At 39.8% G+C, this 20,679-nt stretch overlaps 1 protein-coding gene across 1 annotated transcript in view; it reads left to right on the plus strand.

Annotated features, from left to right (window-relative positions):
* The window catches only part of pou2af1 (POU class 2 homeobox associating factor 1), a 50,496-nt gene extending 31,440 nt beyond the window's left edge, over positions 1-19,056 (plus strand). The window contains exons 3-5 of the mRNA XM_010793803.1: positions 8,783-8,822; positions 8,901-9,190; positions 17,099-19,056. Coding sequence (XP_010792105.1) covers positions 8,783-8,822; positions 8,901-9,190; positions 17,099-17,530 — 762 coding nt within the window. The 3' untranslated portion in view covers positions 17,531-19,056. The remainder of the gene's footprint in view (positions 1-8,782; positions 8,823-8,900; positions 9,191-17,098) is intronic.
* Positions 19,057-20,679: the final 1,623 nt, after the last annotated feature.

The raw sequence follows: 20,679 nt of genomic DNA on the forward strand, positions 1-20,679 counted from the left end.
ATGTATTTATTGTCAAAGCATTTAATGTATTCATTGCTATCGGGATGTTACCTACCCAACTTTTAAGCTTTAAAGTGCACCTATCATGCTATTTTTAGGCAATAGCATAGGTCTCAGATATATACAAATATATAAAAAACATGTCTATGAAGTGTTTTGCTAAATATACCAAACATATCACCCATTCTAGCCATGCCTCGTATCCTTCTATTTCACTTCCTGTTTCAAAAGTGCTGATTTTGGGTATAAAGCTTTAAAAATAGAAAGAAAATTGTTTTTTTTTTAAAAGAAGGGGGCTGAGCTCATGCGGGACCTGGCAGCTACTGTCTAAACCAGGGCTATTCAATTACAAATTCAGTTGGGCTAGATTTTATAACTACAAAATTCAGCTGGGCCAGACATTCAACACAACAAATTAGCAATAATTTAACAGAATCTGAGACATCTCAAAGTGCATACAAAGCAAAAAGTGCACAGTTGTAGCATTACATTTATTTGCTTTAGAAGTAAAATATTCAGGTTATTCGTTTGAACCAGGCACATCACTAAGTGCATTTAACTGAATACAATAATAGCAGTCTTAATAAATGTCTTCATAAAATAAAATTGGATACATATGACACATGCACATCAAAGTGTGCATTAACAAACAGTTAAAGAGCTCCAATGTAACAAAAAGAGATAGTACTGTAGCAATACTATTTTTTCACTTTTCAAGTAATAACAAAACAATCATATGTTTTGGTCACATTTGACCCAGACACATTACAAAGTGCATTTAAATGAATACAGAAAGAACTGTCAAACCCTTCAGTGCACAAAGCCATAACAAGGGATACGGGTAACTATATGAATGAATACTACACTACACGTCTACTATAGTAAACTAGGTGCTTACTATCACCTCATTTGTGATTTGTCATCGCTGACTTTCTCAATGGGAGAAGGGATATTTTTAGTTTTGAACAAGAGCAGTGATTTTTGGCTCATAGGATGCATTCCTAAGACATTGGTGAAGAGCGCTGTCAGTCAGGGAGCAGCGAGTGCTACTTTGTATTGAGTTCATGTGTGAAAAGCTTGATTCACATGTGTATGTTGATGGTTACGGATGACTGCATGTCAATACGTTCCAGTGTAAGTGTCCCCTCGTCGATGGAGGGGACCACCGTTTTTGCTTTGGTGGATACGTCCCCCTCTATTGCAACAGTGAAGGGGTCTCTGGCAAAGCCCATCACCTCTGTGGGCAGAGCAAGTCCAATCGACCGGCAAAGTTCTCTTTCAACCTCGCAATGAAGTCATCCGTGATTTGTGCCGGGGATGTGATGTGTTTGTGGAGCGTCGGAAAATGCAGCATCCGACCCGTGCTCAAGTCGGTCGCGAAAAGGTCCAGCTTGACTTGGAATGCGCGCATCTGCTCATCAAGATCAATGACTGTTTTGTCTCTGTTTACGCTTCAGAGTTGAGAGAGACATGTTTTAGAGTTGCTATCATAGGACCACCGATACTAGCACCACTAGATGCACTTTCAAAAAATGCGCTGCATTGTGGTTTGGTGGTTTCTCGGCAACGCGGAGTGTCGCGTCGATGTTCTGTACTAGTTAGACCCTCCAGAAAAACGCGGGCAAAAATCCTTGATTATGCGGGCTAAAATCCTTGATAATGCGATTAAACATGTGGGGTTTTTATGTGATTTTATGCGGTGAAATTGTGGGAAGTTGCGAAATATGCTAAATATGCGTGGGAAAAGAATAAAAAAAATAATAATATTGGGCTGTCTTATTTATTCTCTCTCACACACAACCTGCCACTAACGTTAAACCCCTTTACTATTCAATTAAACAAATTCAATGTTTATTTATTGTAAAAGCAATTGGGCTATTTTAATCTCAAACACACACACACACCCCCCCCACCACACACACACACTTCTCCGCCTCATTCTGTTTTCATTTACTCGTTCGTTATCTGACCAGCTTCAATCTTGTAGGCTACTCACTTCGTTTCTTGTAGCCCTCGAAAGGGTTTTGGAGGATGATGCCTCGGTGAGCGTGAGTCGTTTGGCTTTCTTGTCCGCAGCAGCAGAAAGCATTTTCGAATGTTTGAATGAATCAAAGTGGGTCGTCACCGTCGATTTTCTCTTATGCTCCAAAACACAGTTGCACGGGGTGCAGAATAGTTTCCCCCCACTTTTTGCCCGGTCTTTAGTAGAAATGTGCGTCGGTAAATGAGATGGATTAGATTTTTTCATCTTGGTGTTTTATCTATCGTGTGAGCTCCACACGTTCACTCTATACAGTGTTGTTTACATTCTGTGATGCGCGAGCTGATGACGTCACGTCAAGACGAGTTAACTTCTTTTTTTTCCAACTTTGTGTGGAAAAATGCGGGGATTATGCGGCCTTTTAAAAATCTACGCCATTTTGCTGATTATGCGGTAAATTCTGAGATCGCAGAATCGCGTTTTTCTGGAGGGTCTAACTTAACCTGCAAATTGACTCAGGGATTTCAGCCTCTGCAGACCCTTTACATGCCCTACAAACGATAGAACACACCACAGGAGAGGGAACACCACAGAAGAAGAACAGGGACTCTTTAAACTTATGATCAAGTTTGTGAAGCAGAAACCCTAAATATGTGTACCCGTTATTTAACACACTTTAAAGATAAACGACGAAACCCAAAAGTAAAAATGATGCATGGGTTGTCTGTTTGTTCCCCATATTATAAAAGACAATATATTGTATAATTATGCAGGGATCAACGCTAACTTTGTAAAGTGGTTGCCAGGCAACCAGGCATCAGCTTTTGGTTGCCAAAACTGAAAATACGGTTGCCATTTTTAGTCACCTTATATTTTAAATAATTAAGATACTATACGAGTTACACCATACCATCATTAATAATGCAAACTGTGACACAAAGAATGTTCAAATCGCTTTACAATAAACCTAATTAACACAATTCTTTGAAACCTAAGTGGTAGGAACATGTCCACCCTCAACTGGCTGGTGGACCAACCCACCATGTAGTGCTCAGCTGCGTGTCATGCTCTTCCCACAGAGTCACGTCCTAAGTTTCTTGGTCATCGTTGTCCCTTGTGTTCAAATGTGGGTTTTCCTTGACCTTTGTGCTGACCCCACCATACGATCCACTGGCCCTTCAGCATTGAAAGTCTGGACCTTTGTGGCTGACCCCCACCCATAGATCCCCACTGGCCCTTGCAGCATTGAAGTCTTGACCTTAGTGCTGACCCCACCATTACGATCCACTGGCCCTTCCAGCATTGAAGTCTTGACCTTAGTGCTGACCACCATAGACCCCACTGGCCCGCCCTTGTCAGCATTGAAGTCTTGACCTTAGTGCTGACCCCCACCATAGATCCACTGACCCTTCATGCATTGAAGTCTTGGACCTTTGTGCTGGACCCCCACCATAAGATCCACATGGCTCTTCAGCATTGAAGTCTTGAACCTTTGTGCTGATCCCCCACGCATAGATCCACTGGACCTCTCAGCATTGAAGTCTTGACCTTAGTGCTGCCCCCACCAGTAAAGATCACTGGAACCTTAGCATTGGAAGTCTTGACCTTTGTGCTGACCCTCCCACCATAGATCCACTGGACCTTCAGCATTGAAGGTCTTGACTTAGTGCTGACCCCCACCATAGAATCCACTGGCCTTCAGCATTGAAGTCCTTAGACCTTCAAGTGCGTGACCCCCACCATACGATCCAACACTGGAACCTTCCAAGCCATTGAAGTCTTGACGCTTTGTGCTGACCAACCAACCATAGACCCACTGGGACCTTAGCATTGGAAGTCTTGACATTCTGTGCTGACCCCACCATAAGATCGACACTGACCTTCACATTGAAGTCTTTGACCTTTGTGCTGACCCCCACATAGATCCACTGGCCCTTCAGCATTGAAGCTGACCTTTGTGCTGACCCCACCCCCACCATAGATCCACTGGACCTTTCAGCATTGAAGTTTGAGATTTGTGCTGACCCCCACCATAGGATCCACTGGACCTTCCAGCATTGAAGTTTGACCTTAGTGCTGACCCCCCCATAGATCCACTGGACCTTCAGCATTGGAAGTCCCTTGGATTGGCCAGACTAATCACACTTTCTAATGTTAAACTAAATGAAACCATTCACAGTTAATGAATTAGATTATTAATTATTTAATGCTGTATTACCTTTTATATGTCCATTTTTTGGTAAACAAACACACAGGCGCACGTGCATCGCTTTCTGGTCTCCGTAATCACACAATGCACGTGCTAGTATGCTGATCAGGTTCCGCTGGTCACAACAAATAATTAACATTTGCATTTATCTATTTAGGGGTGCACATTTGCTGTTTGCGTCCTTATTTCTTTATTTTAAAAACTGGTTGCCACTGATGAAACCAAGAGGCCAAGAAGGGTGGTTGACATTTTTTCTGAATGGTTGCCAAATGGCAACCTGGCAACCGTTACTGTCGAGGCCCTGTTATGGTTCATTTAGCAGCTTAAATATTGAGTTAAACAGGGTTCAAGTGTGAGATACCCTGGNATTAACATATCAATTTAGTACTCAGACAAAGCGAAAGCTCGATTCCAGAGTAACAAATGCATCTTTTTGGATTTCCTTAGAGCAGGGGTGTCAAACTCAAGGCCCGGGGGCCAAACTCGGACCGCGACTTCATTTCATGCGGCCCCACAAGAGCTCTGTGTATTATACGGTTACATGCCGATTTAAAGAAGCACTTTGCCCATAAACTACATGTCCCACAATGCATCTCAAATGAGTCTTTTTTCTCGGAATTTGACAATTTTTTCAAAATGTTACTTTTTTTCCTCAAAAATTTCCTTTTTTTATTTTAATTTCTCCAGAATTTGGCTTTTCTTTTTAAATCCTTTTGTGACATTCTCATTGAAGAGACTTGCAATGATTTGCCCTAGACTTCTGCTTTCAGATGTAATTATTTATGAAGTTATTATCCGATAATAATCCAATGAAGATGCAATAATGTAATATAACACATTATTTTATAAAACATTTATATATGTATTTTTATATAGTGTTAAAGTTACAACCGGCCCTTTGAGTGCAACCAAAATGCGAATGTGGTCCGAGATGAAATTGAGATTGACCCCCCTGGTTTAGAGTGACTCATAGTGAGGTCAGAGGTCACACAGTTCTGTTGTCGTGCTCGTATGACAGAAAAGGGATGAGAAGTTCAATAATGTGAAGAAAGTGAGATGATTTTTGCAAATAATGGTGGCAGAGATGAAGAAATACGACCTGACTCGTGCATTTTGAGTCAAAAAACACCTCGATTCTCATCATCACAAGCTATAGAGAGGCGAAGTCCCTCCCCTTCCGGGAGCCTCCATGGGACCCCGGAAGCGGAAAATTATGAATTGAAGTCAATGGAGAGAGAAAAGTTATCTTTTGATCCCGTTTGAATTGTGCCACGAATGACACATATCATGTTTGTCAATCTTAACAAATCATTTCCATGTTTGTCGTAAAACTGTTGAAATATAAGACTATGAAAAATATGCAACTAGAAAGACTACAAATCCCAAATGCATTGCACTCATATTACTCACGGAAACCTTGTAAAGCCGGTCCCGCATGCTGGCTCTTACAGAACCGACTAACTCCCCTTTCGTGTATGTACAGCTCTCAACATGCCCAGACTTGTAGTGATTTTCACCTCGTTTTATACTTTTTCGCCTCAATCTGAAAGAAACAGGTGAAATTTGCTAACGTGACGGCCATCTTTGTGATGGTGACGTGTATTGTGCGAGACAGAGACCTGTAGTTCACTGAGCGATTTCACACAAAAAAATGTGTAACTTCACAGTTTTACGACACATTTTAATTTTTTTGACTTGCAAAATGTTCTTTTAATTTGACAAACATCATATGTGTCATTCGTGGCACAATTCCAACGGGATCGAAAGATGACTTTTCTCTCTCCATTGACGTCAATGTATAATTTCCCACTTCCGGGGTCCCATGGGTCGGAAGTATGGGCAGGACTTCGCCTCTCTATCGCGGACTTTATGACAAGTTCCACCCGCTGTGAAACTTTTCTTGTTTCCATAGCAACAACAACTTCCTGTCAACATTGTTAGCTCGCCTTCAAAATAAAAGCATGCCAAATTACACTTAAGACATACAACTGCAACGAAAGTAACAAACACAATGCAATATCCTTTTCAATTTCAAAGAACACAAATAGGGTTATTTACAGGTGTTGTTTTGTGTGGTAAAGGGTCGCTTTCATTGATGCGTTTTGCACCCCGGGCCGTTGTTTTGATATTCCGCTGAAGTATACGCTGTGACATAATAACTTGAGGGAAGGGGTGGGGGTCAGAGGGCCTAGGTATAAAAGTCACGGCTCGCCACTGAGATAAGGCAATACAAATCTTAAGTCCCAGGTTCCTCAAACAATGCAACATAAATATATATAAGACATAAAACAAGGAAACAAATAAAAAAACAATAACAAATAGTGCAATAAGGAACAGAGCAGAAAATAAATAGTGCAAGAGAATGTTGCAAGACTAATATTCAAATGATGCAGAATAAGTTAAATATATGAGTAAAAAAAAACGATGAGCTAAAGATATAATGTCAAATCAAATACTGTAAAGTGAAATAGAATACAGCTTATTGTAATAATAAATAAATATGTGCAATTCAAACAGATAAAGTTCTGATGAGATTTTCCTGCTGAATAAAACCTGTTAAGTATCACAAACATGTTGCCTTAGCTACAAAGCTTATTTCCTTCAATATACCAAAACCCATCGGGAATTCCCATTGCTTTTCACCTCTTGCGAACACCTGCCTCATCACTGCACCACTCTATAACTCATGGCGACTTATCCGCTACCTGTGCCTTCATTTCAAGTCTTCCACAAGTTAATTGCTGTATAGCTGTGAGCAATAACAGTTACCATGTTAAATGATGTATTTCCTCATGATACGACTTTTGGAGCTGGTGTTGTCAGACACATTTTATTGCAACAGAGTTGGCAATATTCTATAAATCCAGTTTTCTCTTGCTCGCTTCTCCAATATTAAACACTTTGGCTTAAATAATTTGATGTGAGAACCTCTCACTAACTGTCCATGTGCTGTCAAAGCTGCAACACTAAGCAGCTCCTCAGTGCCTCTCTCTCAGGCATGTGACAGGACATGCCCTGCAGCCTCTGAACATGCGGCTGACAGCAGGCAGGTGGATTACAGTAAGTCTTTCACTGCTGCTCGTGTCAAGCTGCGGCCCGGAAACTGACAGTGTATCTGTTCTGACTGAAGATGCTGCTGCCTCGTTTTTTAGACTTTTATCTCACAACAAATTCTGCACTGTACTACTGCTTGTACTGCTTGTTATTCACTCACACTTGAACTGTCAATATAAATACAATAGATGCCTTGGACCAGATTTAGCTACTATTTACTACTATTTGCTACTACTGATTTCAGCCCCTGGTATCAATTTATATAGGACATATTGTGCACATTTTCCGGGTTGTATTTGTATTTTGTGTCTCTACTGTGACATGTTTTTATGCTTTAATGTTCAAAAAGCTCTCATACTGCCTGTGCTGCAGCACCTCTTTTCACCCTTTGTCTGAAACCAGAGCTCAGTCTGCACTGATTGGTCAGCTGGCCAGCTCTGTTGTGATTGGTCAACAGCTTAGAGGTGTGTCGAAAATGTCCCTCCCCTTAGCCTATCACATACAATGTGTTAGAGCGCTAGCAAATAGATCTGCGAGTCTTGCATAGTGATGTCACTATGAAACATAATTAAATAAAGGATTCCAATGGAGGTGTTTTGTGCAGGGAGAGTGTGTGAGGGAGAGAAACTCCTGGAGGGAACACAGGGATGTTAGCCTTTGCAGACCATTTACATGCAAAAACCTATAAACACAAATCATCATAGGGCCCCTTTAAATTCAAGAATGAACTCTCACTCTCCTAATTCCTGGATTACATTACATTAAACATAACAAAAAAAACACACACTAGTCAATATTACAACAATATGATCATGCCCAAACGTGCCTTGAGCCAGAATATTATGAAAGCCATCGTTTTGGTCTCCATCGAAAATGTTGGCTGCTGTGATTGACAGGTGGGTGCCCTCACAGATTGATAGCTGCTAACTGCTAGCTGGGCATTGCGGCATTGTATGAAGAATTGTAAAATGTGAAGCTATAAGAGAGGATCGTTTCTGGAAATGTAAGATTTACTTCACATATCATTATGAGAAGTCTTCCTTCCTTCATCTGCGGTTGCAGCCTGACTCCGCCCTCTCTCTTTGAACGCATTGTTTTGGTGTAAGAAAACGTTTTCTATTGTGCCTTCAGGCAATACGGTGTCCACGAACACAATCGTATAATTATTCAATTGCAGTGTGTAGGTTTCAAGTGAACGCAAAAACCTGTATAACTGTTGTTCGGATCGAATGCATGAGCTTGAAGATCACAGAAATTGCTCCCGTAGGCATGTCTACTGAAGTATGGAAGTGTATGTAAGACGCTTTGGATAAAAACGTCAGCTAAAGAAGAAAATTGTAAAAACATGCAGACCTTCTCTATAACACACACAAACATACTTTAATTAATTATACTCAGCAGCTGCTCACACCTGGACTTAATCGGTAAAAGTATAAACACTTCATATTGATATATAAACATGAAACAGCAGTAAAATGTGGTTATGGTTCTCCTGCAAATTGTTGACTTATTGAACTTTTTTGTTCTTTTTAATTCAGGATGTGGTCACACACAACATCCAGTCATCCTACACACAAGGTACATGTTCTTTCTAACAGTTACATCTGACACATCTCTGTCTGACTTTGAAGACTCAATCTTTTGTTTCAAAATCAGGCCTGTTTGGTCCTGACGTTGCTGGCAGCTCCCCAGCAGAGACAGCGCCTGCAGTGGGAGATCTGCAGCAGTTTGCAGGATGGAGAGCTGCCCCACCTGCCCCCAGTGCTGGCCTGCATCCTGCTGTAGCACCCTGGGCTTCTTCTGACTTCAACCAGCAGGACCCTTCAGCCCAGACTCTGGCCTACGCACCGACCCCCACCCGCACTGCTGATGTGTACATGCAGACTCTATGTCCAAGCTATACCATGCTTACCTACACACACACACCACTGCTCACTAACTTTGGGGTGAGTAGGATGAACCTTTGAATGTGTGCTCAAAGTTTGGTATATTTATTATGTCAAAACAGACTTTCTCCAAAATATGACTCAACCCATGTAGCTTGATCCTTGTTATCAACCAACATACAGACAAAGAGGCTTTGTTAGTTGGTAAGCTACATTTCCCAGCAGCTTCATTTAATTAAATACATGTTACCTGTAACAAGCTTTATTGTCCATCCATGAAAGGTGGCAGCAAATGCTACATCATTACCTTTATTTTTTCTTGACTTAGAAAAAAAAACACTTCACTGCATCCTGCAGTCTGTTGGTTCGCCAAAAGCTAAGCACCTGCAGCTCCCATTTGTGAGCATTGCCATTAGTAGCATCAGGGATGCAGGAATAATAATTAAGAAATTAACTAGCACTTTGGTTAGCTCATAAATGTTTCTCCTTGTCAAGGTTACTTTAATGGATTTGTGTTAGAAGCCTGAATAAAGGTATGTGGTTAACATAAGCTTAAGTTATTCTCATGTTTAGTTTGAGATCAAATACATAAAATACGTAAATACCCTGATTGTGAATGTCTGAAGCTTTTAAGAGACATAAAAACAGCGGTTAAATGTGACAAGTCAACGTCATCATGCCGAACATGTGGAGATTATCCTGCCAAACTAAATAAAGAGTGAAAGTAAACTTTATAAGTATCATACACGTGTGTTTGCCACAGAGCTTATTTTTCTGCGATATTCCAAAATCCAATGGAAAAATCCCTTTGACTTTTTGTCGAGGGAGCCCTTTGTGACGCTAACTTCCAGGTCGGCCTACACAAAGATGTCATGCCAAATATGTCATGTATGCTTAACAATGTTGGGTGTAACGCGTTACAAAAGTAACGGAGTTACAGTAATGTATTACTTTTTGCTGTAAGTAATGCAACGCAAATGGTGTTTTGTTTTTTAAGAATTCACTTACATCGCGAGACATTCCGACACCAGAGAAATATTGTGCGGGTAGATTAGTAAACCAGAGGCCTGTACTACGAAGCTGGATTTTCCTAACCTGGATATGTTTGAGTTAGCCGGTTGGACTAATCCAAAACATACGCGCTGTCGCTAAGCTGGCTATCAAGTGGATCGCTCAAGCCAGCCGTGTCCTATCTAGTTAGGTGCGCGTTCACATGAAAGGGGTGGTATTTGGAGCATTCGACCAATCACAAACATGGAGAAGCGTACTGACAGCGCAGCGTCATACTTCCTGAATGAAAAGTAAACTAATATTAGACAAATATGAACTTTAAACATCCATGACTTAAACACTTTATCCAGGATCAAAGCCACATAGCTGCACATGCAAGGTGAATACAGCTGGTAACAGAACAAGTGTTTGAATGCGTACATTAACAGGTTTATGATATCACTGCCCCGTCTAAGACACGATCTGACTTTAATTAGATTTGACTCAAGTGTTTCATCAACTTAATGTGTGGCTTAAAATAATACTTCTGCATACAGTATGTGACACTGTGAGTGTTGCACGGACAGATACGGCTCAGCTGACTCAGATAAGGAAATATATAACACATTATGACATAATGTGTTATATATTTCCTTATCTGAGTCAGCTGAGCCGTATCTGTCCGTGCAACACTCACAGTGTCACATACTGTATGCAGAAGTATTATTTTAANACACACACACACACACACACACACACACATATTGCGCACCTTGGAAGTGCAGTGCAGGCATATTGTCATTCAAGAGATGCGTAGTTCTTTTGGAAAACATGTTTTTCTTTAGGCTGATCAGGGAACCCGACGCGAAGCGGAGGGATCTTGATGAGCCCGAAGGGTAAACACCACGCTAACTACTAATCTACCCGCACAATGTTTCTCTGGTGTCGGAATGTCTCGCGATGTTAGTGAATTCTTAAACTAAAAAACCATTTAATTTTGGGTTAAAATGTGTTGTAACTGCGTTACTGAGGATTGTAACGGGTAGTATATTACCCAAATGTCATTAGTAATGCGTTACATTACTTCGTTACAGCAAAAATTAATACATTGCTGTAACTCCGTTACTTTTGTAACGCATTACACCCAACACTGCCCCCCCTACAATGTGTAGATTCAACGAGCAATGTTGGTTACTTCCATTGAGCAGGAAGAGAAGCAGTACCTTTTGTAATTGTAGATTGCAGTCGGGATTTTCTTTGCAGGTTTTTCACATATCCAATCATGATAGGATCTACGTTCGACATTTATGTGCAGGATGGTTTTTTTTATTTGTCAGGGCATTGTGATTGCAATCTCCTTTTGAAACAGAACAAGACGACATAACAAAGCATTAAATATATCTACCCAAGAAGAACATCAAAACAATAACCGTTAACTTAAGATTTAAAAGAACATTTCAAAAGACGTAGTAAAACATGTTCATTTCCTCTGACAGTAGTTTTCTTTGGGACAAATGGGTATTGACGATCTGTACTAACACATCATTTAACCTTGAACGGAGTGAATAGTTAGTTAATTACGTAGTAATAGTTGTATTGAGTTGAATCTTTGGAATGAGCCTTTTGAAATGAGGAGTATTTTCCCATATTTTTTTTCTCTCCTTTGGCTCTCTTTCCCTCGCCACTACCTTTGTGAGTGTCAGAGAAAACTGAGGGAAATTCTCCAAGGGCCATGTAAATTACTTGTGCGGTCGATGTGTGCAATGGGCCATTCACATACAAGATTTATACCTTTGGTAGTCTTAATTATGTCTGCCTTTTATTTGCTCTGTAAAGCAAGAAGCACAGAAGCCTGTAACAAGCCTGCCTTTCCTATAATAAATCTGCAGGATGGAATGACCTAGTTGCCAATAGTGCTCTCTATCCAATGCCTTTCTTTTACTCCTGCTTCTTTATTTCTTGACTCTCTACCACACTTTTTTTCATTCTTTAAAACTGTTTCTCCAGCAGCGTTTCTCATTTCCAGCACTTTCTTATTCCTTTTTGTTCCTAACACTTGTTCCTCTTTAACTTCAATCCCATTCTTCAATGTCGAGGTGAAGTTTTTGACTAAATATTTTTATTTTGAAATACGTTGGTTGCATCATATTGGGTTTGTTGACCCCAGTTAGCTCCATGAAGTGGGAAAGGGTTTTGAAAAGGCCTTTTATCAAGCTTTTCACCCAATGTCTGAAATCTAGTAAAGTACCTGTTATTGAAAAAAAAAGTAGAGAGCTAAAACTGCTTTAGGGTGAATTATGGGGAGCGAACCTTTAACATTGCGTCTTTATTGAGTCGTTGTAACATCATTAGATCAGGCTGGTAAAAGTAACACTGTGCTATTTAATTACCTTTCATGACACCATAAATATTGCAACAACCTGTCCGCACTCTGTGTCGTTCCCCTCCATCCCTCCATCATCCGTCCTTTCATCTCACAGAGGAGAACATAAAGTGGAAGTTGCCATTTTAAAATAGAGAAGGTCACTGAAAGCCTGCTCGGATTGACAGAAAGATAACTCAACACACGGCATGCTGTCAGTCTTAGTGATATGTGGGTTTGACATTTACATTTTTAACATTAAACTCTCACCGTTGTGCGTAGGTGTTTGCGATAGAAGAAATGTTTTAAGGAGAATAGATGTGTGTGCCAAATTTGTGGTCCATATTACTTCTGCCAAAAAGGGGTTTTATAGAGATATGTATGTTATCAATTAATACAAAAGAATATGAATTGACACTTTTCACCCAACGTCCATCAGTAAACATGTTTGCATCAAAATCTGTTATTCTGGGATTTTCTTTGTTGCCAGGCACCTGTCAATCATACCCACACAGCCTTGAGGCTGCAGTTTTCTGAGCTGTCAGAAATGTTTTAAATGTTTCCATTTCCATTTCTTTTCTTAGCACATACAGACACATTCATGATTGCTTAAATGTATTTTTAAAATGGTAAAGGTTCCAGGGTAAAGCAAACAAAGTGTGTGCTTCAGGTTTTGGCTAGTGTTGTGAATTCCCCCTGTGCTGCCTGAAAACACTGCACTAGAGGGCCTCAAAATGATTGTGTGCTGCATGATGATGAAGTCACTAGAGGTGGAGAAGGATTACTAGCTCAGTTTTAGCCAGAGCAGACAGACTGACAGCCGAGCGTCACTGACCATGTGAGTTCTTTGGTCTTTATTTGGTTAATTTATCTTGCAACCAAATGGAAAACTGGACTGCAACTCTTTGAGGCTCTTAAGTGGTTAACTAAAAAAGCCAGTAATTCAAATCATTTCAGCTAGAAATTCGAATTAATTAATTTTGTTCTATTCACAGCCAAATAACATGTACGTATATAAGAGAGGGAATTATGACATGTTTAACAGATGACTTCATATTATCTCTAAGTAGCATATTACATAATTAAAACTATCCATGCCTTCTTTTTTCATGAAAGCAAAAGCACACAGTAATTTCTCAATAACTTGAATATGGTGTTGTTATATATCATTGACTGTGGATGACAATAACTGACTAATATCGTGACAGTTTCTTGTTTTAAATGGTCTGCTATATCACAAAAAAAATTTCATAGCTTGTCAAAAATCAATATTGGGTCAAAAAATGTGATTTGAACATCTCCAACTGTCATTGTTTTGTGTCTGTATACATCAGAATGTTGTAATGGTTGCTGACAGTGGCAATTCACCTCAGCATACATTATAGCTTTTAACTATATCTCAATCCTTTTTTAAACCTAATTTGCGGCAGTAAATGCCACAGTATATTCCTGGGCATGAATGATGAGAGTTAACCTCTTACCCCAGCCATAAAAGCCTGTTCAAGCAAATTGGCTGCTAATAGTGTAAACTCAGTACCGATGTCTTAATACGCTGTAGAGCCATACTGCCTCTTTTTTTTAATAATAAAGCAACAACACATTCATTCCACTCTTTTTATCCAGGATCCCCTTTAAAAAATGCTCATTACGACATAGTTACACAAACAATGGTGGCAGGAGCAATGTAGCCTTCTATGTTTGAGTAATTACTCAAATACAAAAGCAGTAATTTCAAGGAAATGGATTCAGAGAGCTCTTCACATGAACGAGCAAATTAATAAAATTAAATTTTCTTCTTGAGTGACCTCTACCAAGAAAGACGGAGAGAAAAAGGTAGAGGTTAGGATATTTTTTGGCTTGAAGAAGATGGAATAAAAGGTTGAATAATAGTTATTTAAGGGTCAGGACATAATTACTTACAGAAATGCCTGCTCAACAGGGGGCACGGAAATGCATTTAACAGCGCTTACAATAGTAATTTAGCTATCAAAGGGCATTTTTCCTTTTTTTTCTCATCTCTTTCTTTTTTCTCTCTACTTTGTTACTGCTGCACATTAACAGCCTTTATTTTGATCAAAATACAAAAGCGCGAAAATGTATTAGGCCTTTTTATTTTAACGGGGTGTTATTTCAAGGAGAAGAGCACATCAAAAGAGAAAGCACTACATTGGTTTTTATCTTTATGTTAATCAAATCAGCTCCCTGTGTATTTTATTTGCTCGTTCTTCTTTGATTAAACATTGTCCCCTTTCATATTCACTAAGCTGTTTACAGCAGCTTGCTCCCAAACAACTCAAAGAGGTGACATGCTTTAATGGCTGCATGCTCGTAAAACATGTTGAAGATGTGTTAAGCATTACCACGAGTATATGTTAGACAAAGCACAGGAGAAGCTTGAAGGGGAAAATATAAAAACCAAGTCAAGAGTCAAATTTAAATGAAGTAGCATCAGCTAAATTTGAATTAATTTGAACACAAAGCATCTTGCAAACTAATGTGTAGAATTAATGTTCTGTGTTCTTATTTGACTCAGATGTTAAAAGGACAATTTGTGCCCATATTTTATTAATTGCACATGAAAACAAAAAGTCTAAATAAATTAATCATAATTTCACCTTTATGCACTTACTCTGTCGATGACTTGGATTAAGGTGGCCCTATTAAAGGTAGGGTAAGAATGGAGAAACCAGCTCGAGTGCGCTAGAATTTGAAAGTACAACTGAAAGAAATCTGCTCCTTCCTTCAGAGTTTCTTACAGAGCCCCTCCTCCAACACACACGAACGTACACATGACCAATGAGGGCACGAGATAAGTTTGTGCACAGATTGAAGGCTGACAGACATGTAAGCCATACAGTTATTTTAGCCGGGCTGGCTAAACTGATTGGTCGTGCTTTTTACAGTACTATGGCTTCCACAGATGACATTTTTTAATGGATTTTTTGCCAAAGCACTTAATAGACCCTCCTGAAAAACGCGGGCAAAAATCCTTGATTATGCGGGCTAAATTCCTTGATTATCTGAGACTGCCAAGGCACACNATACGGCTCAGCTGACTCAGATAAGGAAATATATAACACATTATGATGTGATATGAATGATAATGGGACACATCGACGTCTGCACTCACAGTGTCGCGGACTGTACTTAATGTTACTTTGATCCGGTTACTTATGTTGTGGCAGATATTTAAGTAAGCTTTCTTAACGCTAATGTTATAATAGTCAGATTGCTCTGAACATGGGAGGTGATATTCTATCAGCTTCGTAGTACAGGCCTCTGGTCTTTACCCTTCGGGCTCATCAAGATCCCTCCGCTTCGCATCGGGTTCCCTGATCAGCCTAAAGAAAAACATGTTTTCCAAAAGAACTACGCATCTCTTGAATGACAATATGCCTGGCTGCGCTGCATCTCCAAGGTGTTCAATACATTATTGCGCAATCTATGCCTGAGCGTTCTGCGCGAGCCGAGATTATGTGTATGTGCGTAGTTGAACCTTTTAATATTAATAACTCGAACCCTGACCAAGCCGTGTAATAAAAGTTGTGAGTAGCCTTAATGGCCTACACAGTTGTTATGCTACACCACATCTTCACTGGATGTATAATGAGCAGCACTAAACTACATTTTAGCATTTAAAATACCGAGCCATTCTTTTGCAGTTATTTTGGTAAAGTAGCCTAACTCGAAAGTAATATAAAAAGTAGTGTAACTCATTACATTTCAGAGACAGTAATATTGTAATGTAATTTATTACTTAAAAAATAAAGTAATATGTACTGTATTACAATTTGGAAGTAACTTGCCCAACACTGATGCCATGATATTTGTTTCTAACCCGAAGTATTTATATTGTGCCTAATCATGAAAAAGTACATTTTTTGTGCGTTTATTTTTGTCACGATCTGTCACACCAGTTTCCTGTTTTATTTTGAAAATTCTTCAAGAGTGAAAATTCTTCAAGACTGTTATGACTCTTTGTACTTCCTGACTCTGTTTTCCCTCCTGTTTGATTACCTGATTCTGTTCACCTGGTGCCTTTATCTTTCCTCCCCAGCTTTCTTGTCATTGTGATTAGTCTATGTATTTCAGTTCTGAGTTCTGTTGGCGGTGGTCTGATCCTCGTATTTCTTATGTGGAAGTGGGTAATGTAGAGTTCTGTTAACTTGGTTTTGCCTGGCCTTGCCCTGCGCTACCTGAATAAAGGTATTTTCTGTTGAACCGTTGTCAGTCCCATTTGGGTCCATTCTGCTCTAAACCGTGACAAATTAGTTTGTATTTCAATTGAGAATATTAGCCTGGTTTAAAACAGTGAGCAGGGGGAAAGTTATTTCACAAATGTAAAAGAAAAAATAATAATTGTCACAAACGAAACGTAGCGAATTTCTTAGAACTGATCGATAAAGCACAAGCATTAAAGATGTGACTCATTATCAGTTATTAAAACAATTAGCAAAAGCTTAAATAAGAAAAAGAAAAGCTGGATGATCGATCACACTTTTGTGCTTTTGGCATTGGTGGCTCAGTTAAAAAAGCTCTTGAATTCTCTAAAGGTTTTTGTCTCTGCTCGTTTTAGTTCCTTTGCATACATTAAAATGTTATTTGTTGTTTTTCAGCCCATATCTGTGGCCCCAACACAAGGCTCCCTCCCGCAGATGGAGCTCCCAGACTCGGCGCTGACCTATCTCCCCTGGGCCCAGCCCATCACCACCATATCTGCCATGCCCAGCTCTGGGGTCCAGTTTGCCTCTGGCTCCTCAGCCCTGCCTGGGTCCCCTCTGGTCCACATGCCGCTGTCCATGTCTCTGACCACCATGTTCCCTCAGCTGGAGGCTCAGGGTTTACATCCTCAGATACAGCCACAGATACTGGAGATGCCCCAGCGCTCAGAACACCAACTGGACCCTGAGCCACAGGATGATGAAGGTCCAGGGGCTGAGTCAGAGTCACCAAGTCTTCTGGATAAACTTCTGGAGGAACAAAAGGGTGACGGCGAAGAAGAGGACAAAGACTCGTACAGCAGCTCAATTTTCATTCCAAATGTCTGAAAATATGAGCAATCTGTTGTCCATAGTGAGCAGCATCTTTGTCAACATTAAACAATATATATATATTTGTTTTTACAACTTAAATAAGTGGGCAATTCCTCCCTGAATGCAATACAACACAATATATTCTGTTCATTTGTAAAACTTTTAATATGCACCACGAAAAACATATCAAATGGTAAATGATATCAAACTAATGGAAGTTTTTTAATGTTTTAAGATATTTTATAAATGCTGTGTAAGATGTAAATACTTTTCTTATTGATATTTGTTGGCAGCTGTTTCCTTTTTGTTTTTTTTGTTTCCTTTTCTGTTTACCTGTCATTGAAAACAGGAAAGATATGCTATTGTCACGGTTAATAGGAGTTATGTTGCAGTTTTCTAAGAAACAGTCACAGTGTTGTTCATCTTCTCAAAGCCTTTAGGTGTGCTGTGCTTTACTGATACAATCTTTCAATAGCTGTTTCAGTTGGGAGCCCGGAGAATGTTTTTACTAGATGATGATTTGGACCAGAGGAAGAGCAGGGCTAATTCTTGTTCGAGCAAGTTGACCACAGAGGATGAAAGATTACATCGAAAGCACCATACCGACCATCAGTATTTGTCTGTACCATCAGAAGTATTAAACAGCACAACATGGATTTTTTTTAACAGAAGGATATATACAGTAATGAGAAAAATGATTAGGAGCAGGTTAGAAAGCACCATGGATTTGGGATTTCTGTAATGAAGAATAACAGATTTCAGCCTTCAATAGTCAATTTTGGAGTTAACAAAGATCACTGAACACAAGTTAAATTGAAACGGAATGACGCTGGATCTTTATGTCAAATGTCAAATAATATATTGCAGATTTATTCTTCGATTCACCCGAAAGCAATTTGCAACAAAGGTGCCATGCAAAAATGTAATTTCTATAAAAGAGATTCAGCACATTGTCTGGTGGGGAAGGATAAGACAGGGCAAATCAAACCATTATTATAGTAAAAAGCCAACTGACTGTTAAAATATAAGGAAGTGTTTCTGCTTTTTTAAAGTTGTTGTTCAAGCACACATTTAAAAGGAAGTGTTAGTTCATTAGTTACAACAGAGTTCATTTTACATTTTACTATAGGGTGAGAATTATCGTCGTAGGCTTAAGAGTCTCGGGTTTTTCCCTAGGGGAAACTGACATTGTGAGTGGGGGTGCAATGCTCTGTGAAATTCCACACCTGGAAACACCTGAGATTGTATCACAGGGGGAACAAAATGTGCCGGGCCTGCTCCTGTGATGGGAACATGTGAAACATTTTTACCTTTGGCTCTGTTTTTTTCATGCAGAATTGTGAAAACAAAACACATGCCATGAGTTGGAATTAAAATGACGGACAAGTCAATTGAATTGTCATGCTTAATAGGTTTGCATGAATTCCGGGTTTCTGAGTTCATGATTTTATCTAAGAATGAACGTAACTAACTCAAGTTGTTTATTTCGAACATTAATATGCAGTAAAATACCATGGCAACATGTGAAATGTCATTAAATCAAACTTGGTATCTAAAAATACGTTATGTATGTTAATTTTGATATTCCTGTAAGCTTTTTCAACACATCACTCATCATTTACTCAATCTCGGTAAAGTGAATGAAAGACAGAGCAGTTGGCCCTCGGCTGCTTCCCTGAAACTGTTTATGTTCACATCACCTTAGGGGGTTTCAGTCATCAGGAAAGATATCCAGCCTTGCAAGATCATTTCATGTAGGACACTTAGCTTAGTTAGTTAATATTCTCAGTCCAGACTTTATTCTACCTATTTTTAGTGCGTTTGCTTATAGTTTATGCAAATTAAATCATGTCAGGCCTGCAGTTTCTTACGAAGGCCCCACGTGTTGATCACAGAGAGTCCCTTTAACCTGTTAAGTCCCATAGCCTCTGCCGGCGGGGGCTATCGGAACAATTTTCGCGAAACTGTGTCTCAGGGCTTCTTAACATTTAACAACCTATTAACCTGTTAAGCCCCGAGCCTGTTTTCCAGGTCTCAGGCTCGAAAATGACATTCCCAGAACAAATGACTATAACTTCACTTGACATTTGACCTTTTAAGATGAACCCACTTCTGGGGTCATTTGGGTGGATTCTCCATATCTGCGGCCCCCCTTGGTCGATTTTGAAGATTGACCTCTTTTTTTAACTGTCAGAGCAGTGGCGAGCCGTGACCTTTATACCTAGGCCCTCTGACCCCCACCCCCTTTCCCTAAAAAAAAAGAGTTATTACGTCACAGCGTATACTTCAGCCGAATATCAAAACAACGGCCCGGGGTGCAAAACGCATCAAGGACAGCGACCCTCTACCACACAAAACAACACAATTTATATAAACACCTATCATGACAGGGCACCCACAGCCAAGTAACAATTACAAATGAATTAAGTCGGCACGGCGGCCCACATTGAAAATGACTTAGGCCTACCTTTGATGATCAAATCCCTTAAACACAAAGTCCATCTTCCTGTCCTTTTGGATGAAGCACTTGATGGCGGGTCATGCAACTGATCCTTTGCCACTCCAGTTTATCATTGTAACTCAATCTTGAAGATGACTCGGTTAATAATTTCGCAACGATGTCACCACTATCACTGAAGTGAGCCATCATGAACAAACTTATGCTAATCATAAATCTATCGATCATAAATCTATCAATTAGATTTATGATTCAAAAATTATAAAAGCAGGGTAGACATGTGGATATTATCCGGCTGAACAAAACGTGCATTTATCTAACAGGTTCGTTACACAGACCTTATTTCCAGTTATTTTCCAAAACCCTATGGAGAAATCCCATTGCTGTTTTGTCGAGGGAACCCGAGCGCAGCTTACTTCCGGGTTTTAGGACGCGTCACTGCACCACTTTATACACATGTATAAACCTCACAGCGGGCGAAACTTGTCATAAAGTTCGCGAAAATAAAGCCCACCCGTTTAGAGGGAAAATATGATTGGTCAATTGTACATTACTCTTTCATTGAGTTACTAGCTGGCTCTGTGAATGTCCAGATGGACCAACAAGCTCTCCCGTCTTCACAGGCCGCTTCTCAATCGCGAGGAAACTGGCTTCCAAGCCAATATTTCAAGGATACTACGTCATCGAGTGCCGCCGAAGGACTGTT

This window comes from Notothenia coriiceps, unplaced genomic scaffold (assembly GCF_000735185.1).
Source record: "Notothenia coriiceps isolate Sejong01 unplaced genomic scaffold, NC01 NC01_scaffold00037244, whole genome shotgun sequence".
NCBI lineage: Eukaryota > Metazoa > Chordata > Actinopteri > Perciformes > Nototheniidae > Notothenia > Notothenia coriiceps.